The sequence below is a fragment of the Buteo buteo genome, chromosome Z (genome assembly GCF_964188355.1).
Source record: "Buteo buteo chromosome Z, bButBut1.hap1.1, whole genome shotgun sequence".
In the NCBI taxonomy this organism is placed as follows: Eukaryota; Metazoa; Chordata; class Aves; order Accipitriformes; family Accipitridae; genus Buteo; species Buteo buteo.
This window is the reverse complement of record NC_134204.1, coordinates 88,530,226-88,557,987: the sequence shown is the minus strand read 5'-3', so window position 1 is coordinate 88,557,987 and position 27,762 is coordinate 88,530,226. Positions and strand designations below refer to the sequence as shown.

At 55.1% G+C, this 27,762-nt stretch overlaps 1 protein-coding gene across 3 annotated transcripts; it reads left to right on the top strand.

Moving 5' to 3' along the window:
• Nucleotides 1-175: 175 nt before the first annotated feature.
• PAK4 (p21 (RAC1) activated kinase 4) lies at nt 176-27,678 on the top strand. Of its 3 annotated transcripts, XM_075021637.1 has the most exons (10): nt 176-313; nt 1,202-1,266; nt 21,969-22,192; nt 24,158-24,838; nt 25,352-25,795; nt 25,882-26,015; nt 26,125-26,251; nt 26,355-26,480; nt 26,586-26,720; nt 26,854-27,678. In XM_075021637.1, exons 3-10 carry the CDS (start codon nt 21,989-21,991, stop codon nt 27,007-27,009), a joined length of 2,007 nt encoding a protein of 668 aa, XP_074877738.1. In that variant the 5' UTR covers nt 176-313; nt 1,202-1,266; nt 21,969-21,988; the 3' UTR covers nt 27,010-27,678. The 3 variants fall into 3 exon arrangements, with proteins under 3 accessions (XP_074877738.1, XP_074877740.1, XP_074877739.1); XM_075021639.1 differs by lacking the exon at nt 24,158-24,838; XM_075021638.1 differs by lacking the exons at nt 176-313; nt 1,202-1,266 and adding an exon at nt 10,900-11,297.
• Nucleotides 27,679-27,762: the final 84 nt, after the last annotated feature.

Genomic DNA, 27,762 nt, shown 5'->3' with positions numbered 1-27,762 from the left:
ATTAGCCTTCCCTGACCGCCACCGCTTCTACGGGTGCGCGGCGGGGTCAAACGCTGGGCAGGACCCCGCCTTCTCCTCTCGAAGCCCCTCCTTCCCCCTCGAAGCCCCGCCTTCCCGCCGCAAAGCCCCGCCTTCCTCATCCGAGGCCCCGCCTTCCCCCGAGGCCCCGCCCGAGGGGGGCGGTGCCTGTTGCCGGGGTAACGCGGGCAGGGCGAGTGCCCGGATGAGGCTCGATCGCAACATGGCGGCGGCCGAGTGAGCCGCGGGGGGAGCGGCAGCCCTGGGCTCGTCGTGAGCGGGGGCCGAGGGGGAGGTGAGGGCCTGAAGGGGACGTGGAGGGGTCTAGAGGGGAAGGGGAGGCGGAAGGGGACGTCGGGGGAAGGGGACGTTGGGGGCCTGAGGGCCTGAGAGGAGATGGAGGAGCCCGAGAGGAGATGGAGGGGGTGAGGGAAAGGGGGGGTCTGGGGCTGGGAGGCTGAGGGAGAGAGGAGATGGAGAGGCCTGAAGGGGGGGGGGTGTGGGGAGGGAGGGTGCTGAGAGGGTGGGGGATTGAAGGGGGCCTGAGGGGAGAGGGGGAGGTTGGGTGCGAGGGGCTGAGTGACCCCGGGGGAAGGCGGTGTGGAGGAGTGAGGGTCCTGGGGGAAGGGGACAGTGGGGGTGCTGGACAGTGGAAGCAGCTGGGGGAGCCCTGGACTAGAGGTTGGGGGGGGCAAGGGAGTTGGTAGGCTGCTGGGAGGGGGGGGGGCTGGCGAGAAGGGCAGGGTGAGAAAGTGTGGAGCTGGGTTTGGGGGGCTCCTGAGGAGCTGGGGTGGGAGCTGGGCCGGGGCGGGGTTGGTGAGCGGAGGGACAAGCGAGCTGCGCGGTCTCGGAGAAAGTGGCGAAACTGGGGAGGGGGATATTGGGCCTGCCTCAACCCTTGGGGCTGGCGGGGTGAGCAGCAGGAGGCCTGGAGGGGAGCGCAGGCAGGGCAGGTGGGTTGAGCCCGGGTGTGGAGAGGAGCCCTGGAATTCGAGGCGAGGCAGGAGGGGCGCTGGCAGCAGGCGGGGAGGCCAAGGGAAGGGTAGGGATAGGGCTCTGCCTTTCTCCGAACCCTCCCTGGCCTAAAAATAGTCAAAATTGTGGGTTACGAGGTATTGCGGTCTAGGCACTGTGCCGGGCCGCGTGTCAGGGAGCCTTACGGAAATCTCTTGTTCTCGTGCAGCATCTTTCACCGGAGGATCACGGCATGCTTAGCTGAGTCGGAAAAGAGTTTTCCCTTCCTCACAGGTAGGAAATGGAGACAAAATAATTTGCCTGGAGAAACCCTTTCTCCCTGGGGCTCCCATCACCGCGCGTCACTCTTCAGAAGTCGTTATTCTGCGTGCGTGCTTTGCAATCTGATATTGGAGAAGGGTCTTTCCATGCCAGAGTGTGTCTGATGCTCTTTACCAAGCGCAGGAGGGAGGAGAATCGGGAGAAGCGCAGTCGCTGTTGCAATTAGGTTCTCTTAGAAAAGCCATCGGAGCCCTCCTCAGCTCTCTGGGATGTGGAAATTGGATCAGCCCTCTCCCTGCGCAATCAGTAACATGCTGGGTCCAGCTGAAGGGGAGCGGCTTGCAGGAAGCACAGAAAACATCCAAGAATTGTTTTTTCTGGTGTCTGTTATCTGCGTTCTCAGTTCTGTGTGGTTTTGTACACCCATCAGTGTTCACAGGGCACTTCTCTCCCTGGTAACGGGGCGAGTTAACGGTCAGTTGAGCTGCAGAGCCCCAGAGTAGATTTTTCCAGCATCTCGTGCGACTTTGGGCCAAGCATTCGGAGGCAGCCAGGTACCATTGCGCAGGAGCTGGCATCCCTTGGGGCTGCCATAACTCCCCTGTCTGGCGCTGAACCCCTCGAAAACAGGGTTTCGTCCCAGTTTTGGCACATGAGGAGGGTGAGAATAGAAGTCGCCGTCTCTGGATTCCTGTGTGGTGCTCCCATGGCCGTAAACGCGAGGTAGCGGTGCTGTGCCAGCCACAACTTTGCCAGAGCTGGTGCCGGCACTGCCTGGGTGAGTTGTTAGTGGGGACAGAGAATCGACAGGCGGGAGTGCAGGCAATGTGTGCCCAATGCAGGTATGGGTTTTGGGCTGTGAAATTATTAATTTGTGTAACCTTTCCTTGTGCCTGTGTGTTCACTCAACTGAAGGTATCCGCAGCTGGAGATAACCGCCTTGCGATTCCGTGTGTTCCTATCCCTGGTGGCGCTTTGTTTGTCGTAGGGAAATGAAAACAACATGAGAAAAGTTTCAGGATTAGTTTTCAGTTGTGTTTTCCCTGTAGTTTACTGGGTTTTGCAACAATGAACTGGGTGGGCTGCAGGGCCGCGGAGGGACTGTGGCAACGCCCTATGCAGTAGGCTCGTAAATAACTGCAGATTGAATTTATTGAGAATACCCAGCTGTAGAGTGTGGCGGTGGGGAAGATGCGACCGACTTTAGGAGAGCTGTGGAAAAAAAAAAAGGTTTTAAATAAAGCCCCAAAGTTTGAACAGTGGCCAAAGAATTAGCTGCTGGCTGCCAGTACAAACATTAACTAATCCTGGCAGCCTTTTAAGGCAAGTATCTTTAGTTCTGGTTAAGAAATAAACCTGTTGGATGCATGGATTGTCCCTGGTGCAGGTTGAGGGAGGTTTTCTGGGAACTGCAGATAAATGCCACGTAGGAACAGGACTGTGAAACGTGGTACCTGGTGAGGGTATAACATGAGGCTATGCCAATTCATGGCCGGTGTCGCATGGAGTCATCTTCCAGCCACTATAACTACCTTTAGAAAGATTCCTCTGAAACCTTCTGGCTCTGCTGGGGAGTTACCACCCTGAGATTCCCAAGTAAAGGTAATTAACTGGAACGTATTTGGGTGTTGAAATAGCGGCAGAAGTTTCCAGGGAAGATGCTGGTGGGATAATGGTGGCTCAGGTTGCGTTTCACCTCCGCAGAGTGGAAACTTTTCTGCTCCCCCTCCCATGTTGTTCCGAGTTCCCAGATGTTTTCCAGATACTGGCTATCTTTATTTACATTTGTGGGGGTGACATTTATTTTACCAGCGCTTATCGAATCTGCCAGAAGGAAGCTGTCTTTATAAAAATAAAAAAAGTTACAGGCTTTTGCTCTGAACCGCTCAATGCGCTTTGTTGCTGCGTTGGTGACTCGTTATTGATGCTTGGGCTCTGCGAGCTGTGGGTTTGCGCGTCCATTTCCATTTAAAAGGTGGAGATTTCATTGCTGACGTCTTGCTAAGTGCTGTCCACCTCGCTGGGGGTGAGCAGAGCAAATCGCTGCAGCCTGAAACCTGGATGCCACACACTTGGGAGCTGCTGGAGCAGCGAGGAGGGGAAGGCAGTGCTGGAGGAGATTGGATTTGGAAGGGACGAGGTTTGGGATGGGGCAGCCCCAGAGCATGTTTGTGGAACGTCCCTGCGACACGTTCTTCACCTTGCAGGCTCAGATCCGCCGTGCTTGACTTTTCTGATGAATAATTTAGGAATTTGTGGGTGTTTGGCAGAGGGGGTGGGAGGGGAGGAGGCGTAATTTTACATCACCGCTGGTGGTTACAACTTCGGTAGAGCCTTCATGGCCAAGTTAGCGCTGCCGGAGAAGAAATGGTTCCCTCTGAATGTCAACGGGATGTTTTCTTGGCACTGTGGGGGACTGACACGCTGCCGTGCTCACGTCCTGGCATGGAAAAGAGCAGCCTTTATCGCACCACGCGCTTTCTCCCCAACTCTGGAGGGATTTCCCGAACGCGCTGCCAGGTTCGATTGTCCTTTTCCCAGCCAAAACGAGTGTCCGGAAAATGAGGAGCAGGGCTGGCGTGCATGTGTGTCCCAGCTCTGCGGCGAGCTTTGCCTCCCCAGTGAGACCGCTTTCTTTGGGGCGGCATCCTCAGTGCTTGCAGGGAAGGACACGTCCCCTAAAGTCCTGCCTGGCTCGGGGAGAAATCCCAGGGATGTTTTCACAGCTTCCCTGCAGCCTAATTACAGCCGCATCGTTTTTATTTAATAAAACCTGATTTCTCCTGAGCTTAGGCAAGGAAGGGAGGAATATTTGCTGTTGCTTCACAAATCGAGCCACAGTAGGTTTAGTGTTTTCAGAGGCAGCTTTGCGTGGCACAGACACAGCTTGCATTTCCAAACCAGCTTCCTGAAGGATTTGCTGTTTTCATAGATTTTGATTAATTGACAATTGGATAATTTTTTATTAACTCTTCAGCCCTTCACCTGCTCTTTCTGCAGCTTTAAACTGAACCCTTCTGTCATGGTTTAACCCCAGCCAGCAACTAAGCACCATGCAGCCGCTCACTCACCACCCCTCCCGCCCCCACCCTGTGGGATGGGGGAGAAAATCAGGAAAAGAAGTAAAACTCGTGGGTTTAGATAAGAACGGTTTAATAGAACAGAAAAGAAGAACCTAATAATGATCATGATAACACTAATAAAATGACAACAGCAATAATAAAAGGATTGGAATGTACAAATGATGCGCAGTGCAATTGCTCACCACCCGTCGATCAACATCCAGTTAGTCCCCGAGCGGCGATTCCCCCCGTCCCCGCTCCCCCCAGTTTATACACTAGATGTGGCATCCCATGGTCTGGAATACCCCGTTGGCCAGTTTGGGTCAGCTGCCCTGGCTGTGTCCTGTGCCAGCTTCTTGTGCCCCTCCAGCTTTCTTGCTGGCTGGGCATGAGAAGCTGAAAAATCCTTGACTTTAGGCTAAACACTACTGAGCAATAACTGAAAACATCAGTGTTATCAACATTCTTTTCATACTGAGCTCAAAACATAGCACTGTACCAGCTACTAGAAAGACAATCAACTCTATCCCAGCTGAAACCAGGACACCTTCAAAGCTGCTTCACACCAAGTAAATGATTCGGGGCACGAGGTTCTCACTCGGTTTTCAGGTGCTTGCGTTGCAGACAGAGGATGTTTAAGTAATGATGCTTTTCTCTAATAAAGTTGGACATAATGAAAGTGTAATTCTTTTGAACTGTGCTCACTCCGCTTTTCCTTTCCCCATGTCGTGCACTTACACGGTGCAAATAAGCTATAATTTCTGTAAATGATGTAAGGGGCTAATTAAAGGTTTTACTCGACTAATCAGCTTGCACTTTAATTAGCATCAAATGGTAATCGCTTGCTGAAACATAAATTGACTTCTTGGCTGCCTGTTATGGGAGGATCCAGCCTGCACTGGTGGGGCTGTCAGAAAAGGGGCGTAGGGGTGCTCTGCCTCCCATCGAGGGAGCCTGCCTTCGTTAACCCCAGCGCCACCACAGATGTTAATGAACTGTTGCCAAAGACATAAATTCTTGGTTTCACCTTCCTATTATGCAGCGTGCTCCGTCTGGGCAGGCAGCATCAAATCAGGTCGTTAAAATCTCTTGGCCTGACGAAGGGGGGAGCGCCGGCTGGCGCAGTACCGGCTTGGGAGTTTTTTTATTTCCCTGTTTTCTGAGGCCAGGCTGTGCGAAGCTGACGTGGTGGCTGCCTGCCCGTGAGCGGTGGCTGCCTGCCTGCAGCACTGGCACGGCCGCACATTGTGCAAACGTGACGGTGTTTTTACCATCACCAATACCACATTGGGGCCTTTCCAGTAACCGGAGAGGGAGCTGAGTGCTGATCTCTCTCTAAATACACCTTGAAATCACCTCCTGACACCGATGTCTCCTCACCCTGCCGTGCTGGAGCCTCCTGGCTCGTTGGGAGCACGTGTAATTAATGTGCCATGCAGGGGGAAGAGCGGGAGATGGCCGTGTCAGTCCCGGTTTGCATTCTTGGCGTGCCTCGCTCCCCTGACCCTGCAGCTTCTGGCTCAGAGGAAACCTTGTGCTGCAAAAAAAAGCTGAGCCCAGCCAGAAATTCGTGCTCTGTGGAGCATATTTGGGTCTGGTGGTGTTGGAGAATTGTGCCGAAAGGTGTCGGTTGCTGTCTGCGTGTGCTGTGACGAAGCACAGCTGTCCGCAGCGAGGTATGCAAGGGGTCTGAAGCATCTCCATCTTGTTAATGCTCAAGGGGAGGCCCTGGGTTTTGTGCTTGTGATTGTGTGTGGGGTTGGGTTGTTGGGTTTTTTTTTCCTCCCTGAAACAAATACTTCAGCTGATTAAAATGTTCTCGCCTTACAAACTGCCTCCGAGGTGACTCCTCCTCTTTCCTTTGAGAGCAGGCTCCTGCAGAATAGCTGCTGCGTTGGGAGGTGGATTTAACAAGCGCTGGGGTAGGGCTCCTGTGCTCCTCCTGCATCCCTGGCGGATCACCTCCCCCATCTCCCAGAGCTTCCTAACGGTCTTTTGCTAATGAAGAGCGGTACAGTAATGTGGCATCCCAGCTTTGGCATTGTAAGAGGTGGCAGCAACAGCAAGACTTCGGTGTCTTAACCCCATGAGAAATCCCCCCCCTTTTCTGGTGCCTTCCTCACCAGGAATATCCATGGTGTCGTATCGGTGGAGGAACAGCCAGGGTGAAGCTGGGGACGTTGGCAGCGATGGGGTGAAGGCTTGGCTGATGCTGGCGGAGCCTGGGGCTGTCCGCAGAGCATCGGTCCTTCACCTCCCACTCTGTGCACATGATTTAATGAGTTCACTTGCAGTCGGGTGAGAGGGACGTAGCCGATTTAGGAGCCTGACATATTTGGGCTGCTGGTCCCTGCTCATCACATCAGGACTCTCAACTCCAGCAGAGCTATCAAGGGTTTGTGCAGGGACCCCTCTGCCCTCGGAGTAGAAAGGGAGTGAGAAGAGGAGGTTGCCCACCCCACGTCTTTCTTGCTCAATAAGGATTTTTAAGCCCAAACCATGTTTAGAAGTACAGTCCACTGCCAGGTTGCATTAAAATCATCATTACAAGTAATTCCCCTCCGAGGCTGCTTGGACAGCGAGACTGGTTGCACATAAATGGAAAGGACTTTGGCTTACTTGGTGCTTGTTTATCGTCTGAAGCTTTCTGTCACCTATCGACCCACTCCCAGGTCAGGCAATGTCCCCATGGAGCTCTTCCCGATGCGGATTACCATCCTTTTGCTGCTGCTGGGGTTATCTGGTTTCGATAAATAATCACAGAATAAAAACAACACAGTCTCAGCAATCTCCCTCTCACGCAGCCTCAAATGTGCGCTGGTCCTTCGGCAGGAGTCAGGTGCGTGGGGAACCCCACCTCAAGTTTTGGGGTGCCGGCATCACCATGGGATGCACAGCTGACTGAGGGCTGCCATCCTCCACGAAGGAGCACTGAGAGGTAAATGCGCAGCATGGTGGCTCTGAGCCTGCCGAAGGCTAATCGGGTTTTGTCAAGCCCTGGGTCGAGCCTGTACTCGCTTTTCTTGTTTCTTTTTTCTTTTTATCCGTTGCTGAAGAGCCAGAGCATCTGAATTAAATAAATGGAGGAACTTTGGATGGTTTTGTTTACTTCTCCGGTGACTTAACGCCTTGTTCAGCTGTCAGAAAAAACATATCAGCTACAGATTGTTTCTCTCCTCCACCCTTGACCAAAGGGATCTTCTGCGCGCGGAGGAACCTCTTTGTCCTGGCCAGGATAGGTGGGAGCAGAAGATGTCAGATACATACGGGGAGACTCTTTTCTTCTTTTTTAAATCAGTTTGGAATTTCCTCTTGAAATCACACTCGAGGGTTTGGTTAACTCCACTGCAAGCGGGGTAGTCACGGGTGTAATAGCTCCTCGGCTGGCTCAGCAGTTGTTCTGATGCCCTCTCCCAAAGCAGTCCGTCCTTCCAAGGTTTTCCACACCAGCTGTTAAACTGTTTCTGCTTCCAGAACAAATATCCCAAAAATGGCGTGCAATTTGCATTTCTTGACATCCTTTTATTTAAAAGCACCTGCTTTCTGCATTGCCAGGTACATAGTAGGATGGGGTTTCCTTTGTTTTGGATCTTTTAGGCTGGATTTTGCTCAAGGATTGTCACCATTTTTTGAAAAGTTGCACGTTCACCTGATACCGCTTTGCTAGGAAAGCAACCGTGCGTGGAGCTGGTCCTTGGGGCCAAGCTGCTGGTGCTCTTTGCTGATTAAAACAGACATACGTACCCAAGCACAGATTTAGGTCTTGGCTGGAGGCCCTTGTCTGTGCTTCTGGCTGGCGTAGGTGTAGGTCTGCAGGGTTTTGAGGAAGGATTTTGGGTCAGGACAGCAGCTCACCACTCCTGGAGGAGCCTGGGCTCGAGCATTTCCAGTCCTCCCACCCCTCCAGCACATCCAGCTGGAGATGGATGCTCTGGGTCCACGTATGGACATTAGGTCCAGACTAAAACCCAAGCATGTGAAGGTAGCTCTCAGGGGCCGCACGCCTCCGCTGCCTCCCAGGGGTTCAGCACGTCATCTCTGCTCAGAAATGAGCTCCGCTCATCCCTCTTGTCTGGGTCCCTATTTAATTTCTGCCATAATTATTTTCTGGTGCCCTGGGGTGTGGTCCTCTTGCCCTCCACACAGCAGCCCGGCACTGGAGTACTTACACGCGGAGATTAAATGAATGAAGACTTTCCAAGCATTCACCAGCTCAGGGAGAAACGCTGTTTGAATGTAATGGTGGGTAAAGCGGAGGTTAGCAGGCGGAGTGAGTTTTGTGTGATGTCCTGCATCGAAGGGTCTCCTGGCAGAGTAGAGCCAGAGGATTAATTTGGGTCCGGAGCTGATTTTGGAAAGTGGTTTCCCAAAGCACCCCAAGATTTCATCTCCCGTGTGTCCGTGTGGGCAGCTAATTCTGCTTTACAGGGAGAAATTCGGTCTGCGGAGCTTCTGCCTGTATCTCTGGAAACTGAGATAAGCATAATTGGAGCTCATGCTTCGAGGCACAAATTGTGTCTGCGGGGAATGGGAGGACCGGCCCTTTTCTGGTGCAATATTGTGCCACAGAGTTTTAAGGGGGAGTTTCTGGTGCTGTGTGGCTTTGTCTAACGGCGGAGATTGCACTGGCTCCGTGAACCCTTAGAGAATAAGGTAAAATTCAGTATTAGCTGAATCAAAGCTGGTGGGTTTGATTTTTGGCCGGACCTCTTGGTGGGTACACCAAAACCCAGGTGTACCCTGTTTCTTTTTGTATAAAATATTCCAGTAGTTTTGGAAAAATCCCATCACCATCATTGTTGTTTCTTCCTCTCGTGCTGGTTTTTTTGAGTGTGGTAGCTGGTTGCATGAAGGACAGGAATCCTTTTCCGAAGCTTGCTGTCAGTGGCTTCTGTTGTTCTCTAGCACCAGTTCTCTGAAGACCTTGGAGCTCTTCGTAATCATCTTCTGCTCAAAGAAGCTGGTATTATCCTGCTCTATTGAAGGGGAAACTGAAGTGCCCAGAGGTGACTCACTCCTTGTTGTAGGGCAAGTCAGGAGAAGAGCCATGAACAGACTCCCAGAAACCTGCCTTTTGGCATTAAAGCAGGAAAAGGACTGGAGTTGTGGCAGGGTGATGACTGCAGAGTGGATGGAAAAAGGCAAAAATTAAAATAGTTTTGCACTCGAAGCCTAAGCTTTTCGCCACGAAGAAAATGCCTCGCTAGGCTGGTTTTTGTGTGTGCTGGTAACCATTTCGGACCCGGTGTTGCTTTGCCACTGCTCTGTGGAGCATCAAATGCAGATGGAAATAGCAAGGCTTCATGTTTGCGCAGCTCTGAAACAATATTTTGATTTTCTGGCTTAACCCTTGTTCCACTGACGCTGGGCTTTGCCAAAACAATTACTCTTTTACAGCTGTTCACAGCAATATCCTGTGGTATCAAGGCAATTGTACCAGTATAAATAAATTGGGAGATTTATCCAGATGCAAAATAACCTGTCGAAAGCTCCCCTCTGTTTTCTAGCAGGTAGTACCCTGATTTTGGATCGCGAGGTGTCTGTACAAAGAGCTGTGCCCACATAGACGGGTGCTGCAGCTGTCCCCAGTTTCAGCCAGTGGCATTGCCAGCCACGTCGCAGAGTCAAATGGTCACTCGCTGTCACAAGCTCTGCTGAATCCAAACTGATTTATTCCTTAAAAACAACCCGAACAAAACAACCTCCTGCAATTGTTTCCCTTCCCGTTTGTGGCGGGCGATGGGATTAAGGTTTAACCTCTCTCTGCCTGGTCTGCGGGTGGCTTCGGAGGGAGCTTGGCAGGCACTTGCCTTCTCTCCCCGCAAGCCCCGGCTTGCCGAGGTCCGCAGGCTCCTGCACCTGAAACTTCTGCGCAAGCATTTTCCCCGCGCTCGGGGCGGGAGCAGCGATGTCTCATCATGGGATGCCTCTGAACTCCATGGTGGGGGTCACGTAGCCACGGCCCCAGCTCAGTACCGCTGACTCAGTAGTCCAGCACCTGGACCTCTAAGGCACTGGGTTCACTTTTTCGCCCCTGCTTCCCCAGACGGTCAGAGCTGTCTTGCTGCACATCGTGCCAGGGCGGTGGGATGGTGGTGGGGTGTCCTGCTCTGCGGCTCAGTGCCCCCCATCAGGACGGAGGAGACGGGCCTCGCGAAAGGCTCCTCTTCAGCAGAAAATGTCTCGCCGTGGCCGCAGGTAAAACACCTGGGGCTGCTTTGTGCCCCGCAGGTTGAGCTCAAGCCCCACTGCTGGAGGTGCAGGGACGTGCAGCGAGCACCGGCGGTTAGGCAGAGCTTTGATGTACTGGTTCCCTGTGCCGCCGCGTCCTGCAGGCCGGAAGTTTTGCTTTGGGACAACAGGATTAAAGAAAATTAATCCCCTTTGATCGAGCTTTTGAGGCAGAGTTTGGGGAGGTGCGTTGCCTCTGAAACCGGGAGGATCCTTGCAGGGGTTGCTAAGTACTTCAAATGCTTTGAATTCCAGGATTCCTCCATCGTCTGCCTGGGGACATCGGGTTTGTTTAAGCCGTAATCCGTCGTTTAATCCATCCCAGGTACCGCACCGTGCTCTCCTGCCACCTGCACGCTCAGGCAGCCTCGACCAGGTCCGTTTTTGGCCGCTCGTCTTCCTCGAGCGGCGCGGCGCGGGGCTGGAAGGCTGACACCTCTCCTCCTCTTTGAAGATTGCCGCTCCCAGCTCGGGATGGTACCCTCCTCGCTTGTGCAAAGCCAGCTGGGCCAGTTCAACCTGCCCTCGCCGGCAGGTTAAACAAACCCGAGCAAAGCGTTACGCTTCCGCCGTCTCGGCAAGGCAGACACCGACGTCCTCAGCTGGAAGAGGACACCCGTCTCTGCCGCTTTGCTTCAGGTCTGTCCTTTGAGATCTTCCATCCTCAGAGAATGTGATACCATCAAGGAAATCCCAGGTTTCCAGCTGAGCTGCCGGTGGCCCTTCTAGTACGAGGTAATTTATCAACAGGTATGAAATCCTCTTGGCGCAGTCCTCGCTGTGCGAATATCGAGCCGTCGTTTGGGGTTTTTAAAGCAAAATGTAAGAACAAAGGCTGGAGCAATATCAGCTTGAAGCCGTGTGAGAAGTTTATTGCCAAATAAAAGGCGATAGCAGGGCTGAGTCTGTACGGCATAGGCCGTGGGGAGATGAAGTCTCTGTAAGAACTGATACATGGCTTTTTTCCACTGTTATTTTGAAACTTTGTTGTGTGAATGAAGCCTGCTTCATCTTCTGGTAGGGCTGAGTTGCGAGTGGAGTTTGTTTTGGAGACAAGCTTTTGTTCCGGTGCTCTGAGGTGCTATCGGGATGTGCTTGCGCAGTGGGAAGGGACTAATTAGGTGGTACCAAGCAGGCAAGGGTGCTGCAGGTTCAGGAAACATCAGAATCGTCTGCAAGGCGAGGATTAGGAAGACATGTGCCTTCGCTAAGATTTGGGGGCTAGAGCTATTTCTTTAGTGTGCTTATATCTTTATATGAATTAATTAGTGTGTTTCACAAGGCTCTGAAATTGATGCTGGGGGCTCTTTGTGCTCTTGGCAGCTGAAGAGAGCAGCTGGTGAATTTTTGTAGTCGCAGCAGCTTTTGAAGACGTGCGAATCGGAGGTTTTTAAGCCTCTGCTTGTTTGTACTGACACAAGAGAAATAACTTTCCAGAAGCACAAACGGGTCTTGCCTCTTGCATTAAGAGAGACGCCGTGCCTCGAGTTCTTCCCAGTTCTCCGCTGCTGTTTTTCTCCTTCCCAAACAGATAAAACGAGGAACGCATGAACACTAAAATGTGATCTGAAGCCCGTTCTCAAGCTCCTGGGGGGCTTGGGATGAATTCAGTGCTTTTCACCAAGCTAGGTAACAAATTGCTGTGGCCACGACTCTCTGTTAAGGTTTTAAGCGAACCACCTTTTCCCTCCAAGCATGTGTGCAGCTCTTGCATCCCAAAAGGGTCAGGTGCCGACAGATGCAGGCTTGTGAATTCGCCCAGCGCAGGCGTCTGCCCGTGGAGCTGCCCTTCAAGACCCCCACGCGATGCGGCAGCATCGGGATCCTCCAACCTGGTGATGCCAGGAACATCCTGCTTGAGCTGCACTGAAACACGCTCCTTCACCACATCCTCTGAACACTTATGGCACTCTGGCATCTTCTCCAGCCAAGCAGCGTAAGGTTGTGACTTGTGAAATTGGAGAGGGAAAAAAAAAAAGAACAAGTGGTGGGAGAGGTTAGTCTTCATCTGATGATCTTTTTTTATTATTTTTCCCCCCCCCGGACGCCACATCCTTCTGATGTGATTCTAGGAAAGCTTCCAAGCGCCAATTAGCAGTCCGATGGTGGTGCAGAAGATATTTTGATCCATGAATATTCTGAAAGAGAATAAATACGAGGAAAATTAGTGCAAATGGGAAGTGAGCAATCTTGTTGTAAACGATGATAAATGATTAACATTCCCAACTGTGTTTTTTTTACCCACCCTCCCTACTTGTAAAAGGCATTTGAATAAAAATAAGACCTTCTCGGCTGCGAGACATCATCAGGCTCCGTTGGATGGAGTTGGCAGAGGCGCAGCTGTGGTGGCTCAACTCTTATCACTCGCAGGTGCCTGCTGCTCTCCCCCACCTCGCCCTCGCTGCCCAGTTCGTGGTCTGGCACCTTCCCAGCAAACGGCGATGGGGTGGACTGTGCATGGCGGAGGCTCGCAGCTGCTCAGGTGCTTGGCACGGCGGGGTGCAGTTGATTTGCAATGCCAGGCAAACCTCCCAAGTTTGTCTGCGAGATTCGCCAGCTCACCAGGCCAATTTGAGGGTGTTTGAGCAAACACTGAAGGAAAGAAAAGAGAGGAGTGAAATATGCACGCTGACATCAAAGCCTTGCTTTTCTGTGCCGGAGAGGGCTCAGACACTGTTCCTCCTTGCAGCGAGCGAGCTGGAGAGTGCACGCTACCTCATGGGACCCACCAATTAGTGCTGCTTTCGTTTAGGAAAAGGCATCACTCTCAGCCAGAAGACAGTGGAAGAGGCAGAAGCTTTAGGCAGCAGAGTTGTGATCCTCACCCTTAGGTGAGGCTCCGATGCCCGGGTGAGGAGCTCCTCAGCTCATCCTCACACAGAGGGTCTGGATCACACCTAGAGTCCCCTGGCCAGGCTTCAGGCGTCACCTATCTTAACAAGGGGTCTTAAAACCAGCAAAACCCACGGGAGCTGTGGCTGCAGGTCGCCGGTCCCAGCCATGAGGGGCTTGGTTACTGCAGCACCAGCGTGTGCCGGCAGTCCCTGCCGATGGGCACGCTTCACCTGCGTTCTCTGTGCCCACACCCCAGGGCATGGACACGCTTTTAGGGGCTCTTGAGAAAGCTGGGTGAACGCACTGAGGGGACGCGCAGTGGGAGGGAGGCATGCTGGAAGCGCAGCATGGTGAAGGGCTGCTACCCCGACCGGGGGAAATTACCCGGGCTGGGAGGGCCGGTTCTTCCTGCCGGGATGGCCGGCGGGTTTTCTGCCGGCTCTCGCCTGCCCTTTCCCTCTCCTTCCTTCCCGGTCTCTTGATCCCCAGCCACCCGGAGGGGGACTTGACTGGCTGCTTTGTTTCAAATGTTGCTGCCTCATTGGTTCCCGGCTCAAATCTCCTCTATTCCTGCTCCGCTTCTTGCAAGCTTCGTCTTTAACCCCTCCGAGCCTTGCAGCAGCCGCCCTGCCATCTCCTCTCCCGGCTATTCCTCCCTCCGCGCTCTCTCGACGGATTACCGGCCTCGCGGCGTGGGCGAGAGTTCAACGGCAGCGGCGCTCCCAGTCCTGGAAAATGGTAATAATGCCTGTTAAATCGCGGGGCCGTAGCGCCGGCGTTAGTCACTGCGTTGGGCGCGGGGAGACAGCGGCAAGCTGTTATTTCAGTCACTGACTTCGGAGTGGAACTTACCACTGTGGGAAGTGAGTAGGACGAGCTTCGCTCAGCGAGCAGCTTTGCCTCCCTGGACCCCTTTTGGGGTACACCGGGGTTAACCGCGCTGCTCACTCCTGTCCCAATCCGTCCCCGGCATCCAACCGCTGGAGGATGAAGGAGAGGAAAGTCCAGCCGTCCCGGTACAAGCCCGGAGCCCAGTGGCAGGAGTGTCTGCCTGCGAAACCGGTTCTGGAGGGCGATAAGAGCAGGTTGGGAAGTACGTGAATCTGGGAAAGTCAGCACTGCGGTGGGGAGGGGGAGAAAACACCGGTGGGGAGAGCTGTGTGCCAGGACCACTGCGTTGACTGGGTCCTCCGTAGGCAGTGATCGTGTCCCCCACGGGGCCAGGAGTGGCCATTAGGGTCCAGGAACCAGGTGGGGGGTCTGGGAGCGTGGACCCCGGCTGGCCTGGGGAGCTGATGGCAGATTGCCCCGATCCATAGGTCTCCCCACATCCCGGCCCCCGTCCTGCACTCGTACGCCCATCGCTCGCCGGTGCTGGGGGAGGCGCTTTGGAGTTTGCAGCGTCAGGAGTTGGAAGCTCTGCCGCCAGCCCGGAGCATTGGGCCGGAGCTGCCGGCCTCCAGCGTGAGCTGTGACACCCCCCCCAGCCCCCTTTGCCCCACAAGGGGCCACCCGTGCACGGTTTTGGGGGGGTTCCTTAGTCCCCACGCCTCTCTCGGGGCGAGGGCTTGGAGCGATCTTTTCTCCCTCCTCCCCCTCTGGCTTGCAGGAAGCAGGAGGATGGTGAAGGTGAGTAATGCAGAGTCTGGCTGATTTTTATGTTTGGTTTTTTTAATGAGTTTTAACCAGGCTGTTTTGGGAGGGGGGAGCACCAAGGAGGAGGCTCTCAGAGGAGGTTTATTCCCTTTCTGAGCCTGAGCCTGGTTGGGCGGCTGTTGGAGACGCGCAGAGCAACAGGGGATCTCTCCATCTTGCTGGCTGAAGCAGGTCTGTTGTTCGTTAGCGGCGCTGTGAGGTGAGGCCGGTGTTTCGGGGGGAAACGGAGTTATTTCTGGCAAGGAAGACGGGAGGGACTCTCATTTTCCGTGCGCGTAGGGGTGAGCCTGTTTGCATGGGAAGGAAAAGGGGAAAAATTGAAAACCCAGCAAGCAGGGAAAAACTGAACCCCACATCTGTGCCACACACAGGGTTTGGACTTTAAAAACTGGATATCCCTTTGGCAGGGCGTCCTGCTTGGCCACAGCTGGCACACAGGTTAATGGTGTGGAAGGGCTGGTTGATGGCTAACACTTGCCAGCTGGTGGCAAGCAAAAAGTTGTTCTTGCCTGGAAACAAGAGGAATATGTCAACAAGGAAATAATGTCACCCGGAGCCAGCTGCCTGCTGGCACGGTGGGAACAAGGCTTTGGGGGTTTGTAAGACCCCCTAAAACTGCTTATGTCCAAGCCCGACCTGGCCTGAAGAGAAGACCTGAATGCCAGAGTCAGTTCTGAAGGGGTGCATTGGGTGACAGTGCTGGCACCCGGGGGGTTCCTCTTGCCCTTGGGTGTCCCATGGGCTCCTCTGAACCTCGGAGGAGGCTCTGGGTGAGCTGAGCTGATGCCGGGGGCAGCCAGGACTCCAGAGCCCCCTTTGTGTGGGTTTTGTTTGTTTGTTTGTTTTTTCCTCAAGCACCACGTAATTTATCCAACTTCTGAGCGTCCTCAGCTAAAATTGTGTCTCAAAATCCAAACTTAACCTGTATCAGGCAGAAAGTCTCTTTGCAGAGCCTGGGGTAGGGAGACCAGCTCTGGGATGTGAACGCGGTGCAGCTGCAAGACAAACAGCCCCTTTCTGCTGCTCCAGGGAGCAGGAGCAGCTGGACCAGATGTTTATTTTGCTGGGCCCAATGTGTTTAAAGAGGAGGCGAGTGTGTGAACCATGTACAGCTGCACCAGACATTTATTCTTAGGCACAGGGACAAACGGGACACTGCTTCTGGATCCTGCCGGCGATCTGTTAAATCTGTTTGCCATTTGTCCACGCAAATGGCAGGACACACTCCTGCCAATGAACATTCAAATCTATCAGTTTCAGATTTTATGCAAGGGAACAAATTGCCTGCATGCACCTTTGTTAGCCTTTTTTTTTCCCCCTTTATTTTTCATTTGAAAGCTGCTAGCAAACTCCCCGCCAGCGCTAACATAGGTTTTGGGGTGTTTGTCAGCAATGGAGAATATTCTGCCGTTTTGTTTACTCAGGGCTGCTAGAAGCATTAGTTAATGGCTGACTAATTAAACAAAGCAGAGATAAAGGGAATCTGACCTGGGCTAGGACAGGGCTGAGGAATGTGCATAGCTCTGGTGGAGGCGAGTATCTAGCCAAGAGGGGGGAACGTGGGGGAGATGTTAACCCGCTCTTAACCCCTTCCTCCTTTCGCAGAGAGTCCCATCCCACCATCAAGACCTCCTCCAGGCTCGGCTCGGCCCCCCTGCCCCTTTGCGCTGCCTGTTTTCCCCCAGCCAGCCCCAAAAGGATTATTTTTTGCAAAGCCAAGGTAGATTTGGAGGCTGATTAGCTTAACTAGCAGGGTCCCAAGGCACTCGGATGCTCCAACCTCCGGTGTGCAGGTTGATGTATATCCTCCAGGTATATTTAGTTTCCTTAGACTTCCCTGCAGTCAAACACAAAGCGAGCATTTTTTAAACATCCCACTCAAAGTTCAGCGATTATCTCCCAAAACCAGGAGACCCTTTGCCATCCAGAAACCGGACTTCTGTCCACACAGCGATTCTCCGCAAAGGCTCTTGCATGCGAGGAAGGATCCTGTGCGAAGGAAGGTGGTGTTTGGGAGCAACAGGTGCAGGTGAAAGGAGGGACCAGCCTTGGTTTTCCTTTTGGGTGCAGTCCTGCCACAGGGATGGCCTGAAACGTCTGTTCCTCACCAAAACAGCAGCAGTCTGCCTGGGCTAGAAGCTACGGGAAGCCGACGTGATGCTTGCTGTGACCGTAAAAGGATGAACTGAACAAAAGCACCGGCCCCGGGGTTACTTTTTAGCCATCAGGGTCTACAAGGTGAAGTTTTCCTGGCTCGAGAATCCCGTAAACCTGCTGGCTGCACGTTCACACCTTTGTTTACCCCTAATTAATGTATTTGCCTGTGCACAGTGCAGTTCAGGATTCAACGCAGCCCAAGCCAGGGCTGGGTTGTGCTGCAGACAGCCCGAGAGCGGCTGTGTCAGACCCCTGGGGTGAGCAGGTAAAACATGGGATCGCAAATATATGGGATTCCCTCCGTTTTTTAAAGGGAGACCAGGATGGAGGTGGAGGCATCCAGGCAGAGAAAAACTTTGCTAATGGATCGGGGATTTATTCAGAAAACCTCAAAGATTGGGAAAGCTGGAGAGGAGGGAGTGCCTTTGTGGACGCCTTGGACGTGGTGGGATGCCGGAGCACTGGAGTTGGGATTTCCTGTGTGGAGAAAGGGATTGTCTCGGGAGCTGTTGAGTTTCGCGCCGGGCAGCCTGTCGGAAGCAGATTCAGGAGACTAAAATGGAAGGAAACAGCCACAATCACCACCCGAAGGCAGTGAAAGTGGGAAAAACGGATCTGCCTCATGGCAGCCCTGGCTCTGCCGTTCTCCCCATGCCCACAGCAGGATTTTGGCATTGTCCCTGAGTCCCTGTGTGTCCCAGGATTGTCCCCCTTCTGCGGGATGGGGACGGTGTGCATAGTGGTGGGATGTCACCCAGCTCCCCCAGGATTCAGCCTCTCGACTCGACTGACTTCAGTCCCCTTTCAAATTTTGTCAGCTTGCTTCTAGCCTGGTCCCAGGCATCGGACACTGTGAAACCAGCCGGTGGGGTTAGGCACTAAAGGTCACGCTCGAATTGCATCCCACCAGCCACAGGGTCTCCCCAAAATCCTCCTGGTGAGCTCCTTTTGGGTTTGGGCACTGCAGGATGGCACTGCTCCTTCTGAAACTGGAGAAACAAGGGAGTTAAACAAACCTTAAATAGTGGCCTAAAATGCCAGGCTTCCTTGGGTTTGTTTTACTCAGCTGCCTCCATGTCCCCCATCCCATGTGGGAGGGGTGTGCTTCCTCCCAGCTGCCTGCTTTTACTAACAAACAAATAAAAACTGGTTTTTCCTCTGCTAATGGGCTTTTGCCAGCGAGACACAGGGCTGGAGCTGGACATGGTGAGAGGCTTGCACCACCGTAGCTTGGTAGGTTCATTCCTGTGGTGGCATTCCCCTGGTGCCGGCATGCTGTGTCCTCAGAGAGGGGATATTTTGGTACTTTTTTTGATGTTTTAAAGACCAAGCTGCTTCTCACGTGAAAGCACCGACCTGCTGGTTTCAGGCAGGCGAAAGGTGGGTTAATTTGCAGCTTCATCCTCTTCTCTCCCTGGGGCTTGCACCTAAGGTGAGCAGCATCAGTGTACGGACACCGGGGCTCGCACTCGAGCAGGAACCTGTTTAAAAGCATCATCTGACCCCCATTAATTACAGCACCTCCCAGACCACGGAGTGCCAGCAGATCCCCGGCAGCGGCTGTGAACCGAGCTCTGTCATCCGCCGAGTCCAGAACAAGCCGGTAGTTACGGAGATCAACTGGTTTTGGCAACCGCCGGCAGACTTGGCAGCTCTTGATCCCGCTGCCGGCGGGCAGGTGCTGGTGTTGCCGTCAGTAGCCGGAGTGCTGAGGTGGAAATAGCCGGCGCTACTGGTCTTTCCAGGCTGCGGTGAGGGTGTTTCAGCAAGGGGACGCTTTTCTCGCTCACCCCTTGTTCTGCATTCACTGCACCGACCACTGGCACCCCATGTGTATGGGGCTGGACCCAGAGGACGCTCAGCAGGTATTTAATGGGGGAGAAAAAAAAAAATCAGAGTTTAAGGTCCTTAAGCTGCTTTAGGAGCATTTTGAGTTGCTAATCTTTCTCCTCGACTGACACTGGTGTTTAATAGGGTCCAGTAGCTCCAACCTGTTTCTCTCTGGCTCTCATCCTGGTTGGAATATCAGCCGAGCCACGATGCACAGGAGCGAGGGCTCACTCTCGAGTGCTCTTGCTTTAGCCCTGGCTGTGGTGGTATCCATCTAAAGGTTGATTTCTTTTTTTTCTCTTTACTGCACCTCAGAAATTTTTTATTTTCCCCTCCCGGGTCGGGAGGAGCAGGATTGCGCCGAATTCCAGCATCTGCTCCGCTGCAGAAACTATTGAAACAATTCAAAAAAACAACCTGAAATTGTTGATATAGGGGAGGCTTGCCAGCGCTCCGGGCTGCCGCTGGGCAGGATCGATCGTGTACCTTTGAGCTTGAAAGGATGCGGGCGTTTGGACGATGTAAACAAGCCTCTATTGTGCCTGGCTGCGGGTGTTTACACCAGGAAAATTGGCGTGGGGGTCCACCCTGGGGCCAGGCTTCCTCTGCAGCCACAGCTCTTCATCCTGGGAGACTGAGATGTGTTCAGGGATAGTCTCAAATACACCGTGAATGAACAAAACTTATAAATAAATAAGGAAAACTGGCGGCATTCAGTGGCTTTGTCTTTGCAGCCTGCAAAGGGAAACTGTATAACTTGTTGGGCAAAAACTGGGTTTGAATTTCATGCTGAAAACGTGCTGGCCATGCTGCTAAGTTTAGTTTCAGCAGCCTTGACTTGTATTTTAGGCTCCTCGACCTGTATTTAAGTGCCTGAGTAAACAGTCTGTTGTTCTCACTCAGGCTGAACATCTGCGTGCCTGACTTTTTGCAGGTCAGGCTGTTTTTCTTGCTGGTTTATTCAGCTTGTAACTTAAAACGCTGCCTTAAAACCACACTTAAAAGTGGTTTCAAATGACACCCTTTTACCTAAAGGCTTAAGGAATGGTGTTAGTCACTGACGTCCAGCGAAATGACCTTTTCCCGGGTGTCGCTGGACTGCCCGGGCTTGCATTCACTACCAACTTGCTTTCCTTGTTGCACCTTGTGGGTTTGTTTTTTTTTTTTTAAATCTCCTAGCTTTTAATTGTGGGAGGGTTTTTTGCTTAGTTTTTAAATTTAGGAGCATTACATCAAAGAGAGGAGGGATGCAGAAGAATGTCTGTGAGACTGAGGCTCCCAAAACTTCCCTTCTCCTGGAAGAAACATAATGCCTGTGTGAATTACGCTGGGGAGGAAGCAAAGACAAGTGGAAAGAAGCAAGATTATCCCAGAAGTGAGAAGACCCCTGCCTCATGCCACCCCTTTATGGCTTCAGGAAGACAACTGGAACAGTTGCGGAGAGCAGAAGGACGTCCCCGACTGTCTCTGTGGGTCGTGTGAGCTGCCGAATCCCTGGCAGCAGCATTATCTCACCTCCAGGACAGGCAAAAGCGCGGGGGTTGCGGTGGAAGGAAGCAGAGTCCAGCCCCAGCTGGGCTTGGAAATGCCTTTGCAGTGAGGACAGGCGTTAGTAATCCAAGCCTGTGTTGTCCCGTGATTCACGGAGGCGATGGTGCTTCCCGGGGCTGAGCCGGGATGCATGGCCCCCATGGAGGCTCCGAGAAAACTTGCTGCAGCTTTAGTGTTGCGCCAAAAGCACCCCAGGCCCCTCCGCTACCTCTTGGAGAGGTGCTGCACGCCACCGGCTTTTTTTTCATGGAGAACTGTGCAGGATCAGTCACCAGGGACCAAAACAGGACCTCAATCTGGAAGACAGTAATTGTAACCAAAGTTATTCCATGATGCAGAGATGCATGTGAACTCCACCGTCCCCATCTTGGCAACACGTCCCATGTGCTTGAGAAAACACCTTTAATTAGGGAGATTTTGCTCGAGGTCCTGGCTAGGCACCCATCCACCTGCCTGCTGGGCTTGGGCAGACCTCTGCGCCGCTCCCTATCCAACCAGTTCCCTGTCACTTCAGGGCAGCTGGTGGTGGGGAGCCAGGAGAAGACACTGCAAGGGGTTTCTTTGGATTCGTCTGTGGCCGGCTAACGAGCCCAGAGCAGTGCAGGGTCAGTGTTTTACCCTTAGGTGTCTGTTCAGCTGCTAGAGTTTAACTTCAGTATAATGACAAATACCTGCTGATTCCCTTGTGTGTCCGAGTGGGTGTTTTCTGCCCCAAGGAGGCTGCAATGTGCTGGTTGAAGCCCTTGGGGGGACAGTTGCCAAACTCTGGCTGCAGACCAGCGAAAGAGTAATTGCAGTGCTGTGAAACGCTTGCAAGATCAGCCCTAAATCCCTGGGTGCTGGGACACTGTGTCGGGGGAAGCCGTTCGTGGAATGGCTGGAAGGGGAAGAGCCGAGGAAATTGTCCACCCAGGTGGTGACAAAGAAGGACGGCAGGTTGAGGAGCCGAAGCTCATTGCAGGGAATTTTCTCATGCGCTGTACAGGCGGGCAGCCTGGAGCCCCGAAAAGCTCCCTTGGTTGCCCTGGTTTGCAATCACTGCCTTCGCATTAAAAAAATAAAGGCAGGAGGGACCTGCAAATGCATCTTCAAACAAGCGGAAAAAATGGGGGATGAGAAGGACCGGTGGGGGATTGCAAACGCAGCTGTGAGGTCGGGTGGGCTATAATAACCCGCCTGGACGGGGAGCAGCCTAACGAAGCTCAGGGCTTGCAGTCACTCAAGGTGTTTCCTTTTTGGCACATGTGTGGCAAGTAATTATTTTGCCAGAGAGCAAGGTCAGTTTCTAAAGAAGGAGCTGTTCATTTTATGGCTTGCTGAGGTCACTGGTGCACTGCCCACCTCTCCCTCCTCCTCCAGGCTTCATTTTTGTCCCCCTTCTTTGCCCCTCAGGTCTTCTAGCCGGCCTCACCATGTTCAGCAAGAAGAAGAAACGCATCGAGATCTCTGCTCCCTCCAACTTTGAGCACCGCGTCCACACCGGCTACGACCAGCAAGAGCAGAAATTCACAGGGCTGCCACGGCAATGGCAGGGCATCATCGAGGAGTCGGCCAAGCGCCCCAAGCCACTGGTGGACCCTGTCTGCATCACTGCCATCCAGCACGGCTCTCAGAAGGTAGGCAGCTCTGCCAGTGTGGCCTCTGCCCTCCTGGGAAGGGCTGATGATACTGCTTTAGGGGCCAGAAAGCCAGGCTGGGGATAATTTGGGCTCCATGCCCTCTCCCTGGGGTGCCACGGAGCAGGTAAGGTGACAGTTTGGTCTCTAATCCGTGCAGGTGGCAGTGGCATCCCCACAGCCGACCGCCTGCCCCTTCCCCGCTCGGTGCGGGGCTGTGTGGGACGGGGACCACCCAGCTGCCACCCACACAGTGTGAAAACCTCTCCCGCATCCTCCTAGCAGCTGGAAAAAACCCACCCTACAGGAAAACACCAGGGAAAAACAGTGTCTGTTCCTTCCCATCTCATCCCCTCCCCATGCCTGTGTTTCCCCAAGCTGCCATTATGTCGTTTTTTTAAAGTCTGGCTTGTCTGCTCCCCTCAGTTGAGGACACCCACGCCACCCCCATGCCCCAGCTCTGCCATTCCTCCACCTTCACCCTAATTAAAGTCCCCGGCACTGGCCACGGTGCGACCAGCATGCCCAGCGCTGGCGTTCCTGCGCAGCCAGCGGCTTCGCTCGCTCGGCTGGTTTGCCCCGGACAATGGGGTGGCTCCAGCAGCCGTGAGTAACGCTGGCTGCAGCCCTTCCGAGTGAAGCCAGCTGGGCAATTCTGCTGACCCAAAAAGATGCCAAAACCGGTGGGGCCCCGCGGCGCTGCCAAGCCCCATGGCTCGTGGTTGGGAGCCTCTGCATCCCACACAGCTGGGGTTTGTTGTGGAGGTACAGGCTCGGCTCGCCTGTCAAGGAAATAACCTCCTCCCCAAGGCGGTGGGAGGAGGAAGAGGAGGAAGAGGAGGGGATATAAATAGCCAAGGATGTGCTGTGCTCGCTTACCCTGTGTGGAGGTGTTTGCTGCAGGGGAAGGCATCCTCTTCAGAGGAAGGCGAGAGGTCTAGGGGATGGGGATGGGATGGCTCCCACTCTCCCCTCGCCTCTGGCTGCATGGTTGTGCCCTCTGAGGCTCAAGTCCACGAGGGTGCAAATCCCTCCCTGAGAGCTGGGAAACAGGGCATGTCCTTCCCCACTCCAGCCAGCCTGATACTGGGAGCCGAGGGAACCCTCTCTGCACAGCCCACAGCTCCACAGTTTGGGTGTCCTGCCTGGCTGGGACCTGCCTTCCAGCATCAGGCTTCATTTTTACCTGCTCTGCTCTTCCCCTTTGCTCCGAGGAGGCATTCGGGACAGGCTCATTAACATTTGGCTAAACGAACCATGTCTGCCCTCACCTCCTGCATCTCTTCTCCCTCCTCCATGGGCTGATGACACTGAGGGGAGGAGGACCAGCACCTGCCCCAGAGCTTTGCTGGGACTGGACCCCAGCCAGGAACAAAACCTGCTGCCTCTGCACAGTTACTAATAATGGTGTTTTGGGGGCAGACAGAGCCTCCTGGGCACAAGCCAGGGGATGAGGCGCTGCCGGCAGCCCCCCAGACCCTTCCCTGTGAGCCCCCTGAGTGGGGCTGGGGCTGGCCAAACGCTTCTCGGGTGCGTGCTGCCTCTTGGGGCGCTTGGCCCGTCCTGGAGGAGAGGCACGAGGCTGGCTCCAGCTCCTCAAGAGACAGCCCTGTTATTTTAGTAGCTAGAAACATCCCGATGGGGCCTGGGGCTGCTGGGGGAAGGCAGAGCCCCCTCCCCTCTCTCCCAGCCTCCAGCATCCTCCTCCGTGAAGCTGCACAGCCCCGCTGGGCTCAGCCACCTCCCGGCACTCAACTGGACCGAGGTGGCATCAGCACCAGCCCCTGGAGACCCCGTCCCCTCCCCTCCGCACGTCCCCTCTGTGTGAGCCGTGTCCCCGTCACCACCAGGCATTTCATTTTCATTTTTTTTTATTTTCTTCCCTTTTTTTTCTTTTTTTTTTTTCTGTTGTTCTGTTTGTGCTTTGTGTTCCTGTCCGCCTCCCGTCCCACGTCCTGCTCAAAGACCATCGTGCGGGGCAGCAAAGCCGCCAAGGACGGCTCCCTGACCTGGCTGCTGGACGAGTTTGAGAACATGTCCGTGTCCCGTTCCAATTCTCTGCGCAGGGACAGCCCCCCCTTCCCGCCCCGCCGTGACCAGCTCTACCAGGAGAACGGCCTCTCCGAGGGCCCGGCCGCTGCCCGGCCGCACGAGGATGCCGGCAGGAGCAAGGAGAAGAGCCGTCACGGGGCCAGGAGCGAGCTAGAGCAGGGCAAGGAGAGACCCCGGGAGAGGGAGGACCAGCGCGCCCACCACCACCACCACCAGCAGCCCCGTGGGCAGGAACCCGGCCCCAAACTTGCTCCCCCTGCCAGCGGCCGCCCGCCCCCTCCCGAGTACCCCAAAACCCCAGCCGAGCGGGATGGCTGGCGGGACTACCCCGCCGACAGGGACTACAGCGAGCCGGCCGACCGGGTGGTGCGGCGGGAGCGCCCCGAGCCCTCCGACAAGCGCCCCAAATCCACCTACGCCGGCGAGACCAGCCCACAATCCCCCCGGGACAAACGCCCGCTCTCCGGGCCCAATATCCGGACTCCCAACATCCCCATCTCTGAAGGGGTGATGAAGACGGCTCAGCAGACGGGACGGCCTTTTAATACCTACCCGCGGGCTGAGACCGACCCCGGCAGGGGCGCAGGTTCACAGGTAAAGGTTCCCCCCCTGCTCCCCTCCGCTCCGACCAGATCCGCTTGGCAGCGACCTCTCCTTCCCTGGCTGTGCAGCCCAGGGAAGCTTTTCCTCGCTCTGCCTCTCCTCCGCCTCCTAGAAAAGCAGCCTCTCTCCTCTGCTTCCTAAGCAAGTGCCAGCTAACGGGCTCCTACGCTCCAATTAAGACCGGTAGGACCGGCACATGCCGAAGACCACCGGCCCCGCGGGCGCTCTGCTTTCCTTGCGGCACCGGCCCCATCCTTGTCTCCGAAGCAGCCTCTGGCTCCTCCACTGTCTCCTCTTCCCCCTTCCTCGGTCCTTCCAAGCCTGTCTAGCACAAACCTTTCCTTCAGCAGCACCCAGCCCCGCTATTGCCTCTGCCACTCGCTTGGTTGGAGGCTGCAGGGTCGGTGCCCAGCATTTTGGGGACAGCAGCAAAATCCTGGCTCCGGCTGTGCACTACCCTGGGCTTTTGGTGGCTGATGTCTCTCTTCTCCCATCTCTTTGCAGGCAGAGCACCGGCCGGGACGACCACAAGAGGTGGCATCCAATGGGCCGGTGAGCGGCGGTGCTGGCTCCTCCCGAGCCCACCCCCCTGGCCCGCCACGCTCCAAAAACCCCGAGCCATCCCATCCCGGCCTCACCCCGCACGCCTCGGATCCCCACCTTGCTCGCCAGCCACCCACCGGCCCCCCGCCACCCCCGGCAGGGCCGCAGCAGCCCCGCTCGCCCCAACGTGAGCCTCAGCGTGTCTCCCATGAGCAATTTCGGGCGGCCCTGCAGATGGTGGTGGATCCCGGAGACCCCCGCACCTACCTGGACAACTTCATCAAGATCGGTGAGGGCTCCACCGGCATCGTCTGCATCGCCACTGTCAAGAGCACCGGCAAGCTGGTGGCTGTGAAGAAGATGGACCTGCGCAAGCAGCAGCGGCGTGAGCTGCTCTTTAACGAGGTGAGGCAGAGCAGGGACCCCCTCAGGGACCCGCTTTCGGGTGTTGCGTGCTGTGGGTGGGCTCAATCGCAATCTCCCCTCGGCAGGTGGTGATCATGCGGGACTACCAGCACGAGAACGTGGTGGAGATGTACAACAGCTACCTGGTGGGCGACGAGCTCTGGGTGGTGATGGAGTTCCTGGAGGGCGGCGCCTTGACCGACATCGTCACACACACCAGGTACGTCCCGGGGACCCCCGCGTCTGTCCCCCCTTCACCGCCTTGGCACTGGGGTCTGCCACCCTGGCACGCTTGGCTCTCACCTCCCACCATCTCCATCGGCTCGTAGGATGAACGAGGAGCAGATCGCGGCCGTCTGCTTGGCCGTCCTGAAGGCCCTTTCCGTCCTCCACGCGCAGGGCGTCATCCACCGCGACATCAAGAGCGACTCCATCCTCCTCACGCACGACGGCAGGGTAAGTGCCGTGGCGGGGTACGGTGGTGGCAGGTACAGAGCCTCCTGGCCAGCCAAAATGCAGTGGCGGCCCTTCTCACTGGTCCCCTTCCCCGGCTTTTTAGGTGAAACTCTCCGATTTCGGGTTTTGCGCCCAAGTGAACAAGGAGGTGCCGCGACGGAAGTCGCTGGTGGGGACCCCGTACTGGATGGCACCGGAGCTCATCTCCCGACTGCCCTACGGCCCGGAGGTGAGCGTGCCGCGGGTTTGGGGGATGTGGGGTGGGTTTGGGGGCGCAGGGTGGCTTCACCCCTGAATTAACCCCTGGCTTTAACATGTCCCACCCACCCTGCAGGTTGATATCTGGTCCCTGGGCGTGATGGTTATCGAGATGGTCGATGGGGAGCCGCCCTATTTTAATGAGCCGCCGTTAAAGGCCATGAAGATGATCCGAGACAATCTGCCCCCCAAGCTTAAAAACGTGCACAAGGTAAAGGCGGGGGTGGGGGGCGACAGGCCATCCTGGGGAGGGGGAAAACCCTCCGGGGGCTCCCTGAGGTCCCCTGGGATGTGTCCACCCACCCCGGGATGTTGCTGACAGCCGCCCCGCTCCCTCCCCACAGGTTTCACCCTCCCTCAAAGGCTTCCTCGACCGCATGCTGGTGCGGGACCCGGTGCAGCGGGCCACCGCCAACGAACTCTTGAAGCACCCCTTCCTGGGCAAAGCGGGGCCCCCCTCCTGCATCGTCCCCCTCATGCGCCAAAACCGCATGCGGTGAGGAGCCGGCAGTGCCGGCGGCCACCCCGGCACCCTCCTGGCCCTCACCGTTGCCTCGTAACTGGATTCGTGACTGTGCCACTACTGTTGGGGCGCTGGCGGGGTCATGGACCCCCCTGCACCGTACTACTGAGCCTGGGAGCAGCCAGGGAGGGGGGACGGCTCGGTTTTGATGACTTCACCGACGCTCCGCGCAGGGCCAACGGCGAGGCCACGCGGTGACACCGTCCCAGTGTCGTCCCCCCCCGCTTTCTGGCAGAGATTTGGGGCTGGGGGCTTATCCCACCCTGGACCCAGTGTCGCCCCCATCCTGGGGAGCAGTTTGGGACATCTCCCCCCTTACTTTTTCCTTTAAATTCCCTTTTTTAATCCCTATCCGGCCCCAGGGTTGGGCCACCACCTGCATCTCCGGGGAGGGGGGGAACGACACATGTCCCCAACACTACGGCCCCGTGGCCACACTACTGATTCGGGGTCCTTACCACCCCTCCACCCCTTCCAAACATGTTTTTGTTCTTTTGGGGTTTTTTGTTCTTTTATTTTTTTTTCCCCCTCCCGTTTTGTTATTTTACAAAGCTATTTATATTGTCGTTTTGTAATGCCGCAGTATGGGGTGGCCCCAGGGCCGGCACGGGGACCCCTGGAGATTACACGTGTCCTTTTGGAGACAGCTGTGTCCCATGTGGTTTCTTTGGGGGGGGCAGCCTGTGCATGCAGACACAGGTAGTAGTGTGTGCATGTAGGGTCACACATG